Source organism: Falco rusticolus, chromosome 4 (genome assembly GCF_015220075.1).
Source record: "Falco rusticolus isolate bFalRus1 chromosome 4, bFalRus1.pri, whole genome shotgun sequence".
Classification (NCBI taxonomy): Eukaryota; Metazoa; Chordata; class Aves; order Falconiformes; family Falconidae; genus Falco; species Falco rusticolus.
This window is the reverse complement of record NC_051190.1, coordinates 27,058,797-27,077,858: the sequence shown is the minus strand read 5'-3', so window position 1 is coordinate 27,077,858 and position 19,062 is coordinate 27,058,797. Positions and strand designations below refer to the sequence as shown.

The 19,062-nt window shown below is 47.4% G+C and overlaps 1 protein-coding gene across 1 annotated transcript; it reads right to left on the bottom strand.

Moving 5' to 3' along the window:
• Positions 1-6,226: 6,226 nt before the first annotated feature.
• Positions 6,227-8,156, bottom strand: SSTR5 (somatostatin receptor 5). Its single transcript, XM_037385749.1, has one exon. The coding sequence runs from the start codon at positions 8,074-8,076 to the stop codon at positions 6,964-6,966; it is 1,113 nt and encodes a 370-aa protein (XP_037241646.1). The 5' UTR covers positions 8,077-8,156; the 3' UTR covers positions 6,227-6,963.
• Between the last annotated feature and the right edge of the window lie 10,906 nt (positions 8,157-19,062).

The following is a 19,062-nucleotide window of genomic DNA, read 5'->3' as shown; positions in this document are numbered from 1 at the left end:
CTGCTTGGAAGGCAGGAAATGTGTTCATGGCTCAGAGATAGGGAGGGAAATTGCAGACAGGGCTGAGTGTGATCAAACATGGACCATGACAGATAAAGCAGAGTGTATATCAAGGGCAAGTCTGGGTACAGAAGGACTAAGGCTCTGGCAGCCTGGGTTTCATTCCTATTTCAGGATTCAGGATGTCAAAGACCCTGCTCCATGCTGTATGCTGAAATGCTCCCTGATGTGCTTCCGAGATGTGATTTCCAAGGCTTTACCCAGATTTCATTCCTCCTCTTCTGTCACTCTGTACAAATTACCTGCATTTTCTCCATAAGTGAGAATATTATTTCTAGCCTGTGCCGCACACACATATGTAACCAACCCTTAAGCGCTGGCAAGAGTATCTAACTCAGATACCGTCTGCCTAATCACTGTTGTGGCTGTTGAGTATTGCACGTGTCTGATGTCTGTGACACTGAGTACTTACCCAGGTTTCATGGGGGTATTGCTTTGCACGGCTTAGCATCATCATCCTGGCCGTGCCACTGATGGATGGTGTGTTACCGTGTTGGTTGGTCCATCAAGGCCTGGTTTGTGTGATCTATTCAATCCTCTTTGTCCCAAGAGAGCCGCACTGAAACCCAGTTTTCTTTCGGAGTGGTCCCTCATGGAGAGGGTAATGACAAGCAGGCTCACCGTGCCCAGAGCAAGCTGCAAATTTTCCGGAGATGCATTGTCGATGAGAGGCATCTGATTGCCCATTACCAGCAAAACCCCCACCTGAATAAGGGAAAGGAGACTTATGTCAAAGAGACACAAAATCAATGCACCAGAACTTACCCTTTTCATAAAAAGTGACTATTCCTGCAAGACTTCAATAAAACCGATGTAAACCCCGTGGTGCTGGCACCGAACACGCACTTTGGGATGGGACTTTCAAATCTCTCTGCCATGTCAGACAGGTGTCAGAAAGAAAGCACTGGGTTAGTTTCACAGGCAGAAGACTTTGGGAATCACGGCCTACCTCACATCAAAGCTGTAAGGTTAAAATTAGGAACTGAACCAAGATCTGTGGAGCCCTAAGCTGACGCTGTAAGCACAAGTGCACAAGCCCATCACTTCTTCACAGAGAGTGCATGGCAGGGCAGAGTCATTCTTTCCTCATTAGTTCCCCCGTTTTTATGGGAATATATTGCATTAAATTAAATGTGTTTGCAAAACAACAATTCCTTCTGAAATGCACATTTATTCATTCACTGGAGCGTGACCATTACTGTCTGCTTTGTAAATAAAATCAGTTTTGATCCTTTTTAAATTAGAAAACAAATCAGTCATTAGCCTAACGGAAAGCTTTTTTTCAGTCTCATGGGTATTTGCTGCACACATTTCTAAAATGCTTTTTTTTTTTAATGGCAAATTAATAGAAGCCAAGTCCTGCTGCCCTGCTGTAGGTCAAGAGAGGAATCAGAAAGATATTCAGACACTTCAGAGTTCTCTGTGTTCTGGTGCCATTCTTTCCTGCAAGGAGTTAATCTTCAGTGCTTTATCAAGACCAGTTTCCTTTGAAATCAAGGGGAAAAAAAGATCCCTGACTTGATCAGCAGATAGATCGTGGTTTTCAGCATCCTTTCTGTCTTTCTGATAGGCTTGTGGTCAGAGCACCAAATGAGCCATTAAAAAACCCAGGTGATTAGCAAGGTGTAACCCTTCAGCATGGACTGCAGATTTGATTTCACACTGAAATCAGCACTGATTTGCTCCACTTCTCTTCAGTCTTGACATGGGAGTAAGCTCCAAGACTAGCTTGGACATGCCAGTGTAGCAGCCCCAATGTCCCAGGGGGCTGAAGCCTCTGTGTCCCCAAAGGGACAGTGCTGCCACCAGGGCACTGAGCTGGGGGCTGAGGCAACAGCCAGCGAGGTGGGCTTGGGCAGGCTTTTCACGGCACGTGAGAGACCAAAGAGCTACCGTCATACGCCACAGCCAAATTACTTGGAAAAAAAGACTTTTTAGGATCCAGAAGATACCCAAACAATTTTGGCGTTTGGTTCATTTGATGCATAAATTGTATACTTTGTCTAGAATATTTAACAGAGGATAGTGAAGAGAATCTGTAGCAGAAGCCTGAAGACAATGTTAGATGATCAGCACGTGGTAACTCCACATGATACCTGCTCACCTGACTTGGAGTCCCAGAAAAGAACAGAGACATTTCTCCGGATACACAAAGAGCTTAAAGTTTGCAATAAAACTCTTCCTCTGTGGTGAAAAATGATTCTTTTGTTAGCACAATATTAATGTTTATGAAGCGTCCTGGCATGAAATGCTGTTGGCTTTTCTTTCCAGCATGTTATAAAATCATCATGGAAAGAAAAACAAGAGTGTCCCTAATGCACCAGATTACTGTTGCGCTGGTGTCCCCTGATAGTGCACCAGATTAACGTGACAGAGCAATAAAACTCTGGATCTTCATTTATCACACCTCTTTAGCCCTCTCGCATGCTCAGAGAGGTTTGAAATGAATATTAGCTTTTGCCCTGAAGAGCAAACAAGAAGTTAGCCAGAAATCATCGATATTTCAACTCTGCCAGTTTTTACTCAAGTGTTGGTCTTGTGAGTATTCTTCAGTTCTTCTGTGTTCTTACCTAATCCACCAAGGGAGGGGTCTATTTTCCTTGGGTTTGGAGTTTGTTCCTCCATCTGCTTCTCGTTATATTGCTTAATCTCTAGGTTTGTGGGTTATTCTAGCAATTTGGTTTTATTTTTGTTTAAGGTAACACTCACACAGTCCCTGTGGGTCTGATACACCTCAGTCTGAACAATGTCTAAAAGGGCTTTCTGATCCTGGGATGAAATGTCTGGAGGGACACCTTGGGTTTGCTACCTACCCTCTGTCCTCAAGCCACCACTCTGAGTCCTCTGGTGGCTTCTGGCAAACCAGTACCCAACTCACAACTTCTCTATGCCATACGCTGGGCAAAGGACGAGCCTGCTGCTCCTTTTACATTTTAATTCTGTTGGTGCTGCTGCCAGTCCCAAGCATATCAAAGGTTTCTCATGAACTGCTGGTTTTGAGGCAGGTGGGTGCACTTGCTTCAGGTTTATCAGTAATACTTTATAATCCCCAGGTGAAATGATTTCTCTTAAAAATGAAGACTGAGATACCCAAGCAGTCCTCTCAGACAGCCTTAGGAAAATACTGGTGAGGATGGGCGACAACACCATTCCACTTCTGTCCCCGATACATTGCCTCTCTCCAGGACTGCCAGCTCTGATCCTTATGGAGCTCCCAGCACATCAGTAGGAGACAGCAATTTATAAGGGTTGAGGTTTTATTCCCAGTGCTGCTTTCAGCCCTGAAAGCTGTATGACAGAGGTCAGCACTGTTCTTCCCAGTTTTACAGATACAGAAGGTGGTGTACAAGGTAGGCAGAGTCTCACAGCCTCCGGGGCAAATTCCTAACTCTTGCCCTGGCATTTTGGCTCTTCTCACAACTGTGTCCTGCTACCTCCATAGCAAATACTAGCAGAGCATATAGCTGGTGAGGCAACCAGTGTTGCTCAGCCTTACTGCTAGTGTGGATGAGCCTCTGGTTTCTTCATTCTGCTAATTTTATCTGTGTTTAAGAGTTCAGCTGCTCCAGAGGATCAGGCTGATGATGGACGATGGCATAGATGTACTCAGCAACACACTTTGACTTCAATTATGCATCCCTGTGCTTCTGCAGAAGAAACTACCAATGCTGCATACGTGGGGCACCCTCCCTCTGTGAGAGCATTAATGATTACTGCTGCTTGCAAAATGATCTGTGGACTAAAATGGGTTTTTCTAATTCTGTCACTGGAGAAGAACTTCTGGCTAATCAACTGGAGGCAGATGGAGTTGGCAGAGATGACATAGAGGCCCACACTAATTACTTCACGTGTCTCAAGAACTGATAAGAGAGTTGATTTATGCCTGGAACAGCCTGATAATTCCGGAAATCATAGATATTGCATGACTTAATTAATCAATGTAAATCTGGTTGTGCTGTGAGTTTGAATTAACAGCCATGGTATAGTGCAGGGGTATGGAAGGTGGGCTACAGCCTGTTACTGCGAGAAGCCTAAATGTACCAGGACCAGGCTCTGGATACATCCTGCAATTGTCTCTCATTGTATCTGGTGAGTTCTTGTGCCTGGGGAACATGATGTGGCCACGTATGTGGCACGGAGAAGGACAACGGTGCATACATACACAGCAACAGTGGGTAGGAGCAAGAACTTATTTAGGAGTTGGTCCATCCTATGAGTTCATGCAAAACAGTTTCATCAGGAGTAAGCAGTTTTAAGGCCCGAAGGGTTTTAGCTCAGGCTGTTGTCCTGCCTGGTGTACTTGGTCCTCAGGGCTGGTGGTAACGCAGGCAGGACTGTTCCCTGCACAGATGAGAGGGGACACTCTTGGGTGGGAAAGAAAGCTCTGCCCACCCTGAGCTACAGGTCCTGCTGGCTGAAGTCAGCCCATGGGATAAAACACATTTTGCTCTGGCTGTTGTCCTGCTTTTTCCATTCTTCATACACAGACCATTCCAGCTCCGTGGTCCATTGTGGGAACCCCCCTGGAGTACCCCCTACCTCTCACCCCAGGCTGATTTTTTGGACATAACACAATTTTACTGTTTGTTTTTGCAGATGCACAATGTTTTCCTGAACCAGCATGGAAGGATGGACAGCTTTTACTCAGTTTTCACTCTCCCAAGAGCTTGTTTTCATTCCTCCACTATGGTTGTTGAAGTGAAGATAGATATACGGGCTGGCTGGGTCCCACCCATGGTAGCCACAATATACATATATATATATATATCACTGAACAGAAACACATGCTTTTCCCAGCTCAGACAAACGACAATTAGAAATATCTCTGGTATAATCACAAATCCAAAACAAAAAGGAACTTGCCTGCTAGGGCTGATGGAAAGGCAGGTAGATCTGGGGTCAGTTTTAGCCTATTAAGCAGCCCAGTGACCAGGTCTATGGGCAGGGATTTAACTTCTCCTGCAGATCATTTTAAGAAGTATTTGTGTACCACAGTGCCACATGTTTTAACAAATCGGACCTGCTTTTAGCACTTTATGGCACAGGTGACCTAACACTTGAGCGGAGTTTGAACGATGCATGTTAGGACAGGTTCAGACTGGGAACTGCAAGCTCCTGAGGACAGTTAAAAGAAGCAACCGGTCTCCGCTCCCAGGCAGTCCTGAAGCCCTCGGCCAAAAGGACTGATGGAAAAATGCTGCTGTGGACTTGCTGAAAATGGTAACTTGGCTTCAAAACAACATCTTCAGGCTGCTCTGCTGAGCTTGTTGAGCCTTTGCAAAGCTGTAGGGTGGAGAGGGCTGCAGGCTGGATCCCAGTTTGGAAGGCTGCCAATGCCCAAATCTTCAGTAATTTCAACATGGGGTCTCTCACTCTAATAACTCTTGTCTACCCTTCTCCAGGTTGCACTCCAGGGGTGACCCACATCAGCATCATGCTCCATTTAGAGGTACTTGAATAATGTGCCTTGCTTGTACAAATACCAAGTGGATATTCACTGCTGGGCTGGGACTCAGCCACATCCCTTAGAAGGTCACCAAAGGTTGGAAGGACAGCTGAGATGCCCTCTCCTTCTGCATCCCCTGTCCTGCTTGCTATTACGTACAAACAAATGTCCTTACAGAAGGAGTTTGAACTGTGTGGGTGACAACGACAGTAGAAAGCAATTTCTAAAGAGAATAAATAACTTCTGCCTGGATTAAAGCAAACATCTGATTTGCTTTCTTCCTTTTCATGTATGAAGAGTTCTCACTTTACAGTGCAAGTACGCTTGGATCAGATGCAAGGCGGGAATCAGGTCTGGGTGCTGATCCTTGCTCCCCTCATCCTGCTATATGGTCTCACGTTAATCATTTTCTCTCTCTGTATCTGCTGAGCTCCCAAGCACCATAAGGCACAGAGACTTTCCTTTTGGTCCTTGAGCAGAACAGAGCCCCATAGTTCCCTGTACTCAGCCCAATCATACTATACTGTATTGCATTTACAATGCTGCACCAAATGCATCGAAGACTCAGCTGCATCCTTTTTGCGCAGGGCCTGACAGTGCTTGGCAAAGCCACGAAATGGGTAGTCAGAGGGGATTGAACTTGTTTTAATTTCCAAAAATACAGTTTATATTCACGTCCATACTTACATTCAGATCCAATAAATATACACAACAGCTTTCCAGGACTTCATGATCGGTGTCACTTACATAATAATAAAGTGGTTACATCACATTTTATATGCAGTTTGGTTTAGAATGTGAAAGTACTATGAATACATTGAATCCTTTCAACGATATTTTCCTAGTCTTGTTTTTATCCTTTCTTATCGTGTTTGAAAGATTCCCGAATACTATGAATCTCTTACAAGGGTCAACGACAGTAAAACAGTGTGAATAGACTATGCAGCACTTTGTAACCATGGCTCGTACACAATTTCAAGATCAGTGCTGTGGCCTTTTTTGTATGAAACTTCCTCTTAAGGAGTAGTGTTTTTCTTTTAAGAGATCCTCTTGAAGATTTCCAAAGGTATTATCTGAGCTGTTTCCTGCTTTGAGCTGATCCCAACAGCGCAAAGCAGCCATAAACTCTGCTTAACCAGGTAGTTAAAACAAGTTTAGTATTGTTTTGCATCACTAGGGCAGTACAAAGCCAGCAGCGTGTACCGGTAAATCAGTTCTCTAGAGTACAGAAAGTGGTAACACACGTCCAGCTTAGCTAGAATACCGTAAGAGCTTCACACAGCCCAGTACAGCCCGTAACACTTTTAGCTGGGAAAGGGAGGGGGGTGAAGAGAAGTCTATGTACATTTATTTGAGCTTGTAAGTCTCCAGATTTTAGCTTTGCTATGAATTCATCTCTCCTTTAAGTCCCCAAGTTCTCCAGGTCTACAAGAACTTTGCAGTACCGAACCATGCCCTCAGACCTTGCTGGTCTGCATATGTCCATTGAATTCAATATTTCTCTGCGTCAACATTGACTCCTGCAAGCGACTGCTGTTCTCTTGCCTGTGTTCAATGGGGTCACCGTCCTCTACACCATTGCCCTTTCGGAGGCAAAGGACTTTCTGAAAACTCTGCTTGAAGTTGTCAGAAAGAAATCCATAAAGAATGGGGTTGGCACAGCTGTTTGCATAGGACAGGACCACCACGAAGAAGTAAACCCCTACTAACACAGGGTCTTCTGGCAGTATAAATATCAAATTGACAATGTTCATCATGTAAAATGGGAGCCAGCAAAACACAAAGACCACCACAATGATCACCACCATTCTGGTCACCTTCCTCTCTGATCTCCTGCGCCTCGTAGACCCGACTCGGATGCCCGAAGATTTGACTTTAATCACGATCAGCAAGTAGCAGAGACAGATCACCAACAAAGGACCAAAAAACCCGAGGACCGACGTGTAAATGATGAATGCTGCTGACCAGATGTTGACAGGCTCTGGCCAGTTCATGTTGCAGGTGTGAAAGTCTTCCTGCACGTCTGAAAAAATGATGACTGGAAGCACCACCAAGAAGGAGAATGTCCAGACAGTCACGCTGATGAGCTTGGCCACCCTGGGACGTCTCCATTTGGTTGATTTAATGGGATGAACTACTGCCAGGTAGCGGTCCATGCTCATCACAGTCAAACAAAAAATACTAGTGAATTGGTTAATACCATCTACAGTCATAACCAGCCTGCACAAAAAGGAGCCAAAAGGCCAGTAGGAGATGGCGTTCTGGGTGGCCAGGAAGGGCAGGCCCAGCATGAAGAGTACGTCAGCAACGGCTAGGTTCAAGATGTATATGTTGGTGACTGTTTTCATCTTGGCATAGCGCAAAACCACATAAATGACCAATGTGTTGCCACTGAGTCCGACTGCGCATACCAGGAGGTAGCAGATGGGAATCAGGACTTTGTGGATGTATTTGAATGAGGGCTGCTCTGAAAGTGTCCCGTTCTCTGTCTCATTGGTCAGCAGTGAGGAATTCACATCGCTAGAGCTAGCTTCTGTGCTAAATGTGCTGGTGAAGTACAAAGGATCCATAACTTCTCCTCCTCAGTTTTTCTTTTCAAGCTAAGAGAGATTAAACTTCACGGGCATCTTGCTCCTAGAGAGAAAAAAAAAAAAGGCCGGGGGAGGGGGGGGTAGAAAAAGAGAGAAAGAGTGAATTCCAAGTAGATGCCTTACACATCATTTAATTCTCTATCTGTAATCAGAACTTGTGTTTGCATTATGCAGTTAGCAGATGTGATGGGATCAATGCCTGAGCAAAAGAACTGCACAATGAGAGCGCCCAAGTGCTCATCCCAGTGGATGGCGGTGTCCATTTAACTGTCAAGCTCCGTGCAGTGGTGTCAGGACTGGGAGTAACTGTGAAGATGGGAGGCTGCACGGCAGTTGGACGGCACGCACCCCACCATGTGAGGGCAGAGGGTGATGGGCAGCACACTTCCCAGTCAGAGGCAGCAGCTTTCCTGCAACAAAGGAGTCTGAACGTCCCGGCATGTGGGCTGCCCAGGTCCAATGCTGGCTGGAACAAGGCCAGTCCTTCCTCTGCTGATGAGAAATGCTAATTCTTGCACACCTCCTGCGCCACTTGGCAAGCAAGCTTCACCGTTTGACTGTCTTACTTTCTGTAACCTGTCATACACACATTTTACTTTTACGAAACCAAGGAGAGGGCAATTAATACCCTCCGCTTCCCAGCTTGCGCAAAAATACACAAATCTAGCACCCACCTTCCCTCCTAGCTTGCTGTCTAAAAACTGATACCGAAAACATCAGACAATAATTTCAGAAGACTCTGACCGAACAGCACATCAGAGCAAGACTGAAAGCACAGCCCTGGCATTAGTGCTGAAAGTTTTAAAGTCCAATTTGGGGCAATTCTGCTGTTGCTTAGCGGAGGGTGCCTGGAGAGGCTTAGCGACTGACTCAGCCCCACCACGCTCCCATACAAGCTCTGAGTGCTTTCAGAATCCGGAACCAAAGATAGTTCCTGGGTTTTTGTATCTGAAGCTCCACCACGATGTTTCACAGGTCTCCCTGTTTACATAGAAACAGTCTCAGTTTGATATATTCAAATGCCACTTACAGCCTGGCAGAACCAATTGAGAATCCCCAGGGAACATTGGCAGCTATGTAGGTGGGGAAATAAAACCCTCTAATAACTGACAAAACCCTAGGGAAAAAATAAAAAATAAAAATGAATGAACTGTGAGATGGAAAGGACCATGTCTGAGAACACTTGTCCCTCGGGTCAGACCACGTGCACACAGATGTGAAGTCCACGATGGAAAGGAATGAGCTGTTTCTCCTCCATCTCTCAAGAGGTTCTTCTGTTAGTGTTTCTGGATCCCTCTCCTCTCACCCTAAAGTGTGCTTTTTGTCTAAGAAACACCTTTCTTCTGCAAGAAATTCAAACTGCAGCGAGCAGCTTCAGGACACAGACAGCTGGTTGGATTTGGTGATAGAAGAGGTTTTATTTGACAATCTGCCAAGGTTTGAAAGTTTCCAATGCTCTGTTTCTGCAGCATGCTTGATTCACGTGAGTATTTTTTTCATTGTCTGAACATGGTCTAAGGAGGTGTTTATAAAGCTTCCCGTTATAAAAAGTTTAAAGCATCTGCAATAAAAGAGTGGAGATTCAAAGCACCAATCTGGCCCAAGATCACTCCAAGTCTGGACCACAGACTGTGGTGCAGGTGCTCCAGCAGGACGTGCCCAGCAGCTTCTGCTCCCATCACTCAGTTAGGTTTCCATAATAATCTGGGGACATAATCTGGATTCAGAAACACCCAGCCCACATCACACCCATGCCTTTGAAGCACAAGTAAAATCCTGTATCATGCAAGCAGAAAAAGTGCTTCTTGTCTCCAAGAGGAATGCAAACGCCTCCACAGGCTGGTTACCATGCTTTCTCTTTGGGCGAGAAAAACTGCAGTGGGTGAGAGTAGAAGTCCCTCCAGCTACCAGTAGTAATCACAAATATGCTGTTCCGATTTGGAAATGTGCAGATGGGGAGTAGGTGTCTCACATGTAACTCTGTGGCTGGGAGGAGATGTACCAGAGAAATCAGAAATCAAGGGTGGCTGGGATGGTAAAGCTGAGGGAGCTTCCCAAGGCTCAAACAGATGCTGGCTTGAAGATGGAGATGAGAAAGGGTCAGGGAGGAACTGCAGGTTCCGAATATGATACCGTGGCTTTTGGAGTTTAGAAATTGCAGCCACAGGCACAGTTCTGACAGCACATGGCAGGGAGAGGTCAGCTGAGAAACTTGTGAAATAAATAGGATAGGATTAGTCCTTATGCAAGAAAAGGCAAACTCCAGTTCTGGCCAAAGAGCGGGCTCCTAAATTTTGTTCTGACACTAATTTTAAAATACTGAGTTGTATTAAACTGCAGATTATTTGTGGGGGAAATGCAAGAGAAGCCAAAGCAGCTGCACACTCCTCCTGGGCTGTGAGGGTTTAGATTGTTGGGAGATCACATTTTCCTGCAACCCAGATGCTGTGTGACCCAGCTGGTTAACTAGTCTCTTTGAGGGGAATAATATAAAGGAAATGGGTGGTGGGATGGGGCAGTTGGTGTTTATAAACTCATTCATGGAACTGCATCTTTGGGACAGAGTATGGTGCTGAGAATAGGAAGGCACTTCTCCCCAGGAGCAGTCCAGACTAGCTCAGCAACATCTAATCTGGGCCAAAAAGCAAAATTTTTGTTCTGGGATTGCAAAAATAGGAGGATGGGAAAAAGAGCTGGTGTTACCACTCAGCAGGGGAAGTTCAGGAAATGCAGTCACATGTAGCTCTCATCCTAGTGCTGCAAAAAATGAGGATGTAAATCTTTCATCTAAAGTTACCTCCTTTTCCCCCACCGTACCTACCCTTGAAATAGGTGACTATAGAAATTTCACAGTAAGTTGGAGCCTGTTGCTCCTTCCACTGGATTTAGAGTTGGAGCCTTGGGGGGAGCAGTGAGGAAGAGGAGTTCCTTTATTTGGATACTCTCAGATTTCTTCTCACCCTGAAGATAACCCACGGCACAAAATCCCTGCTTGCAAAGGGCTTCAGGCTCTACCAGCCACCCATTGCTGACATTCCTGGTGAATGAAAAGGTTTTTCTTGAGGGACCTTTGTGTGGCTTCCATGGAGGAGGACAGCTCTTCTGGTCTCTTTCACCAGCCGCTGAGGGTCTCTGCTTGCTGCTGTGCTGTCCCCAGGAGTCAGTGACACTTCAGCAGGCTGTCACTCTGTGGCTTTAGTGTTTTGGAACTCTTCTCTTGGTTTTATGTGAACATTTACCTTTACTCTCAGATTTTTTGTTCCGTTGGATGAATTTTGCAACTTTCCCTTCTGTAGCAGGTGGATTCAGAAGGAGCCGCATGTGCTCAGGCTTTCATGAAGTCTTTAGTCTCTTTATTTGGTGACAGCCTGCAGGCTGGCAGCACCAGCAAGGAGCTTACAGCATCAGAACATTTCCCAAACACTGGCTGGGGAAGTGATGTGCTCAGAGTTGTCCAGATCTGAAAATTGAGCCCAGATCTCCAGAGCCCCCATTCATTGCTTTATCCACTAAGCCATTGAAACCTCATTGCCTTTGCCTTGGAGCCACTGGTATTTTGGGATTCGTTATGGCATGGCAACAACAACAAAAAACCCCTGAACAGCTGCAAAAGCCTGTTTTCCTGGCTGTCTTTGATGGGCATAGATCATTTTTCCCTCTGTCTAGCTGATAGCTTGCCCCTCACTAGCACAATTTTGCCTGAACTGATATTGCCACTGCAGCAGTTAATGACCATGAACCTCAACAAAGGCTGACTAAATACAATTAAGGCATGCTGACTGATACTTATACACTTGTTTTGGTATTCTTAATTAATGGATTAATAAAAAACACACCTCTAGGGGACTTTCATCCAGATTTTTTTTCCTTTTGGTGTTTGATCTCCAAGTTATCATACTGGTATACTCCGTAAATTATGTGCTTTCTGCTTAAAACACACAAATCAAAAAGGACAAGCTAAGTAGCCAAGAACATAGATCCAGAGTCATCACTAGTGTAATTCCCAGTGCTCCTTTTACAGAACAGCACCCTGGGGAGGAGAGAAAAAAAAAAAGAAAAAAACAGCATCCACTGCAGCTGCCCAAAAGAAGTTGAGAGAAGAAATTGAAGCAATGTTATGCTACAAACCATTCTGCTCCTTTGTGAAAACTTCTCTAACAGACATGCTTTTGCTGGGCACAAGAGAAGGTTTCCCTCTAACAGCATAGAGTGGCCCATCAGTGACTGAAGCACCATCACAATATAAAAACAAATCTTAAAACTGTCCAGGCAGATCAAGATTGAAATTCTTTCTGGCTGTGGTTAAAATAGTAAAGCAAAAATAACCCTATGAAGTGCATTGCATCAGAGTGGCTGAGTATAGCTGGGATCAAGAAGGAATTACATAAAGAAACCTAATTTTAATGAGTCAAGATTTGATCTAGCTGCCTATTCACCATTGGAATCATAACTCTCTCTTATGCAGCATCACACGTAATTACTGCGAAGAGAATTACAACAACAGAACAGCAGATTACTGCTTCCAGGTGCAGAATAACTAGTGGGAACAGACAAAATGCTAATCCAGACAGATACACTTTTGTAACAGATGGCCTTGGTAGTAATGGGAAGAAAAGCACCGTGGATAAGCATCCAAGAAGTGTGTCATAACAGCAGAACTTTGTGGGTTTCCCCCTGTCCCATGGACTTGGCTGCAATGTGGTAGTGGAGCAGTTTGCTGTAACGAATCTACTAAAACCATTTCTGGTCCTTTAATAAATCTGCCCTTTTTGGGGATGAGTGTTCATCACCTGCTTCTTCAGCTACAAGCCGTGGGGCCTCAGGCTTTGTCTTTGCATGGATGGAGCAGGCAGAGCCAAGGGCTGGTGCCGCAGGAGGGGGAGTGAGCTGGTGATGGAAGGGGGACAGGGAGGGGAAGGCGGTGGTGTGAAGGTTGGTGTGACCAGAGCAGCTCCAAAATAACGCAAACACCCAGGCAAGGCTCCATGTGAGGAGGAGGGAAACGCAGCATCATGCCAAGCCCTGCTTCAACTTCTTACGGTTATTATAATGTTCTTGTACTAAACCAATAGCTCCCTGAGAGCACAGAATCATTTCATGTACAGAATTTTTGGGTGTCCCCACTCCCTCCTCTATTCCACCACCTGGGGTAAAAAAAGCAAAAGGATTCAGTTCAGGTGGGAGCTTTCTCCTTGTTAAACCCTGCCATTTGGTATTTCTCAGGGTGTTTCTCACTCCAAAAAAAAAAATTGAGAGATTGATTTTTCTCTACAGCAGACATAGCAAAACAACTTTCTTGCACTAAAATGGTTTTCTGTTTTGACTAGCTCTATGGGTACTAGAACTGATCAACTGAAATCAAAATTAAATATTGTCTTGCCACTTTTAGCACTATCAAAATCTTTAGCAACTGTATTTTCAAGTTGGCACCACTTTGTTACCAGCCTGCACAGTGTTTCTCAGAGCACTCTGCAGAGCTGTTACCTGATAACTTCATCCTATTTTTAGTTTGCAAACAAACAGCCCATAAAACACTTTTGCTTTTGCCAAATATTTACAAAATACTTTTTTTCCCCAACCATGTTTCAGGCTTTGTTATGCTCAGAGATTACTCACTTTGGCTGAGCTGGTCCTGTCACACAAACTGGTGTAAATCACACGCTGCTGGTTTTGCTCCCAGATCAGTTATTTAAGCATCTTCAGCCAGAGGGATGCAGACCCCGCACCACCGCACTCGCAGGGGCGATGCTCCAAGGGCTGCGCAGCTGCATCGCTCTAACCAGGGGGGTACCAAAATGTTTTCTCTCCATCCCTTCCTCCTCTGCAGTCCGTTGATATCAACTGATCTCAGGGATGTGACAGCTTCACAGACAGTTCAGCTGAGGAGCAGTTAACGCCAGGCGGTGCCTGCTTCCAGGCTGAGGGACAGCTGAAACACCCGCAGGTCCCTTTGGCTCGGGGACCCCTTGCAGGAGAGCCCCAGGCTGGGAATCGCTCAGTAACAGCTTCTTTTGCTGTAAGAAGAGCAGCTCCAGGAGAGGAGCCTCAGGGGGGGTGTCTCCCAAGGCGCGAGGTCTCTAGCTGGGGTGCACCCCACAGCAGCAGTGCAGATCCGCTGAGCCCTGGTGACAGGGTCCCGCAGGAGCTGGGATTCCCAACACCAGTGCTACAAGACTGATCCCAGCACCCCAAGTACTGGCTGCCTGGTGCAACCTGCATGTCTCCCCTGCCCCAACTATCAAGAGTCTCTGGCTGACCCCAACGCCAGCCTACAAGTTCAAAACACCTGAGCCGGGTTGTTCTTTCCCTGCTTCCCAGTGCAATTGGGAACAAGCTGTGCCCGGTCCTGCGGATGTTGGGAGCTGCAGCGAGGTACATGGACACGCCGTGCTACCCCCAGCACAGCCCCATGATGACCCCAGGACTCCTCTTTGACCTTGATCGTACACTTCTTGCTGACCCCCCCTGGAGCACATCCGACCCCCTGCGCGCACACCCCCCCCCCCGTGTTTTATCTGTAAGGAGCGCTGCGCACTCGGCTGTAGCCCCCCATGGCTTTCTGTGCCCTGGTCCCACCAGGCTGGGCAGCACCCAGGGCTCTCCCACCTTTTCGGGCCACGGCGGAGCTCAAGCAGCGCCGGGTGGGTGGCGGGTCGGGCTGTGCCCCCGCACCCCTCCCCAGGTGCCTTTCTCCTCCTCCTCAAGCAGCCGCTTTAAAGCCCCGCGCAGGATTCTCCTGCCTTACACCGCGCATCCCTCCGGCCGGGATGGGGTCACCCCGCTCTCCAGCGGCAAAAGCCCCCCCAAAAGGGGCAAACTCGGGCGGGCTGTGCCGCCCAGTGCCTCACTCCTCCCAGAGAGCCCTCCAAAGCGGGGTGCGCTTTGCAAAGCCTCAGCCTGCCCCGTCCCGATCCTTCCTCCCTCACCCTCCGTTACCCCTGTAGCTCCCCCCAGCCCCGCTCGCTGTTCCCTTGTCGTGTCCGTCCCCCCCCCCCCCCCGGCAATGATTACCTGCAGCTCCAGGGACGCTTCCCCGCCAGGTGAAGGCACCAAGCCCCCCGCTGGCCGCTAGGCTGCCGAGCTACTCCGGCCACAGCCCCCCGACCCGGGGGCGCATCCCGCGCTCCGCCGCTCCCCTCCGCCGGCGGGCGGGGACGGCGCCGCTCCCGGGGGAGGGACGGGGCTCCCGGCGGGGACACACGCACGGAGCAGCGCCAGGGGAGGGTGCACAGCCCGGGAGGGGACAAGCCGGGGCCACCCACTCTGCAGAAAGTTGAGCGGAGGGAGGGAGCCGTCGATGCGGGAGGCAGCAGCCCTCTGCCGGGATGCTTTGCCCACGCCCCCGGCGTCCCGTGCCCCCCTCCCCAAGCTCAGGGCCGTCCTTACCTGGCTCGGCTGCCTCCCTGTAGCTGCCGGTCCCGCTGCCCTGCCCCTGCCCTCCGAGGGGGCGGCAGCCCCCCAGCACGGGTGCGGGGGCTGTGGCTGCTCCTGGGAGGGGCTGGGAGCACCCACCCTGTAGCCGCGGAGAAGGGGAGGGGGTATCACAGGAGCCCTGCATTTCCTCCCCTGGTCTAGCTCTCTTCCAGCTCCAAGAAGTCCTTTTAAAGACTCCTGCGAGCTGGCTGGCAGCGATTCCCCGCCCCCCCCCCCCGAGCGCGGGGTCTCACTGAGGCTCCGCGGGGCCAGCGGGGGGCTGCTGTCTCCCCCACGGCGGGTTTACACCTCTGTCCCCCAGCATGAGGGAAACTGAGTGACAGGGTCACGCTCGGCATCCTGCCTTTCCGTGGGGAACGGGGGCTGAATCCCACCTGGGGATGATTTACTCCAGCTGGCTCTGGATCAGGCCCTACCATTACCAGCTGGTGGAAAGATGCCGGGCTTAATATCCAGGCTGTCAGGCTAAACTTGAGGTTAGATTTACTCCCTCTTCAACTCCCAGTGACTCACCAGGTTCTGCTGGGCGGGAAGAGCCCAAAATGTGTTGCACTTCAAATGCAACAAGTGGAATAAGAGTCATACACAGCCCCTCTCCGCTTTGCACTCTCCCTCTGTATTATCCATATAACCCCTGGCCCGTGCCAGCTAAGCCCCCTTCTTGCCCTCACGCGTGTCTAGGGGTGACAGAGCGGTGGCCGTGCAGCCCCGGCCCCACCAGGCACTCCTCTTCCCATCAGCATGCACGGGGCATCCTGCTCCGTAATAATGTATATGATCTTAATCCACTGCTGAGGCTTTTCAATTAGAGATCTGTGATTGAGTCAGATGTGTGAATGCAAAAAAAGAGAAGGAGAAAGCTGCTTTTGGCATGTCGCTTTCTAATTCAATCTGCTGATGTATTTACGGTCATGTATTGCTAAATTGAACTAAGACTCCAGCCCGCTCTTGCCATGACAATGGGGAGAGTCATCTGATAAAAATAGAGTGGGGATGATAAACAGAAAAGAAGAAGAGATTTTGATTACCTTCTTTGAAAACACGCCAAGCAAAATGCGATACAATAGCCCCACTGTGAATATCAGCTTGAATCAAAAGAGGGCTAATTTAATGAATTACCCTCATATATTTTATGAGCATTTTATTATAATTCATGATATAAAAGAAGTTGCTGAGAAAACACCTTGGTCCCTAAGTTTCCCTAAAGAAAACAGTGCTGCTCTTCTAAATAAGCTATGAGAGAGGCAGGATTTTTAAAAGCTCTCAAGGCTTGTTGAATTCTTTACCCACTCCAGTCAACAGCGGCGCTCCGTTTCAGGGTTGAGGAAGCGAACACACGGCTATCTGAGAGCACTACCTGTTATCATGCTTTTAATGGCTAATGCCCCATGCCCAGACCAAAGATCAGTTACACCAAGCCTAGAAAAAACGTGGGAGGAAAAATAACAGCGTGGGCACAGGTGCCCGGCAGCATGGGCTAGGCACCCAGACCTTCGGAGGCACATGGAGTGGGTGATGGCCCAGATCTGTGGCACTGAGGTTCAATGTGTGAGGCAAATGAGATGTGTGGAGGACAAGCACACAACAGCAGTCTTTTTTTTCAGTTCTGCTAGGTCCGTCCTTTTTGCTGCATGCAATATTTCATAGCTGTATAATCTAGATATCTTTAACATTTCTGCATGGCGGTTATAGAGAGGGGAGAGATCTAATATTAAGCTAAAAGCCTCAAACTGCATTCTTTCGTTTTGCTCTACCTTTTGTGTAAAACAACCCCCCAGATAGCTGTAACTTCGATACAAGTCTATTTATTTTGCTATTCCTTGTTACAGACCGAAATTCTGTGTCATAACACAATGCCTGAAGGGTGCATTTCTTACTGTAATGCTGAATGATGATGGAACTGCCGACAAATGGAATGGTAGTAATACATTTTAAAGCAGTGCATATGTGTAACATGGGGGAGGCAGCAGCTCCAAGGGAGCTGTAAAGACAGGTTGCACGGGGAGCTCCCCCCGAGCTTTCAAAACTGCCTTGTCAAAATTCAGCTGAGGCAGAAAGGCTGAGTTGTGATCAATATTTTTAGAAGGAAGAACTCCTGGGGAACTTGTATCAGCAGCCTCTCCTATTGAACCTGGCAGCAGGGAACAGAGACTGATTGCTGGCAAGGGAGGAATTATCCATGTGTAAACCGTCTCAGTGACAGACTGGGGTTCAAGGCTGATTTGCACTGGTTGGGGGTGTTGGAACTGGGGTCCTAGGCTTGGATTGCCCCTGGTCAGAAGAACTGAAGTAGTGCAGCAGAGAAACCTTTCAAAGTTCACATTCAGACTCCAAGAAGGAACAGGAGATGCATGGTTTGCTCCTGGTTCACTTCTGGAGTCATAGCTCTAAAAAATTGCTTGTATGCTAAGGATTAGACCCAGACTTTTCATAACCGCAAGAGGACTAAGGTCAAATCCAATGAAATCAGCACTGAAAGGCAGGCAAGGCTGCATGACTCTGCCAGGCTGGAAGTTGACTCTTTGGTGCTTCAATATCTTCCCAAGTGGTAAACGTGTATATTTTAAAAAATGGGAGTCCGAGGCACTGGCTAAGGGGGAAGTATGTTCTTAATTAAACAGCCAGTGGGGGCTGGGAGACATGTCTGTCCCTCATCCTCACAAGCCTCCCTGGAGCGCAGGATGGCCATGCTGTGAAGATGCCCACCCCAGCAAGCTGCAACACTGACAGATTCAGCAAGTGAAGCTGTGGCTCCCGAGACTCAATTCTGGCCTCCACTTGAAGGTTACAGTATGTTTTTCACTAAAGATTTTAAACATTTTATTTGAATTATACTAATCTTAAGAAAAATAAAATATATGGGGTATGCTCTAGCATGTTACCTTGAAAGAAGATCATCAAGCTTGCTGGATGAGAGTGGCTGCTCATCACTTGGAGTTTCCAAATCCAGCTGAGATTTTAGGCTGTAGTGTAGTCCTGAGTTATTCATGTTGCCATAGAAATAAATGGATCCATTTTCTCCCGTTCACTGTTCAAAGCTTCAGACTACACTGGCTACAGATATCTATCACCCCTCCACCTCATGAGCCCTGGCCATGGCCATTGGGTTGAGTTTCCAATCTTTCCTTCCCCCAGGACCTCCACATGCAGCAGAAACTTTTCTTTTCTTTTTTCTTTTTGATTGGCTTGTATTCAGCTCAAGCATTTTTGAAGCTCACAGCAAACATGCTTCAGCTCAACTTCCAACTGGAAGACAGTTACTCTGTTCAACTGCATCCACAGTTCGGCTGGCTGAAGCTGAATGTTTTCACTTTGCCTGCAGAATATGCTGTGAAAAGCCAGGCATCAGGAATCTCGGTGAGGCCGAGGTGTTTTGCTTCTCTTTGTCATTCTTCTTACGAGGAAGAAAAATCAATGCCTTTCAAATCAGTGCATTAAAAATCTCTCAAATGGGCTGTAATTACAGGCCCATCTGTTGTCAAATTGTTGAATTGCCAGCAGCAGAGATGCGTGAAGATCTTCCCAGTTGGT

What these genes read in the sequence shown, in the direction of transcription:
- SSTR5 (XM_037385749.1), bottom strand. Translation starts at nt 8,076, where the DNA reads ATGGATCCTTTGTACTTCACCAGCACATTTAGCACAGAAGCTAGCTCT.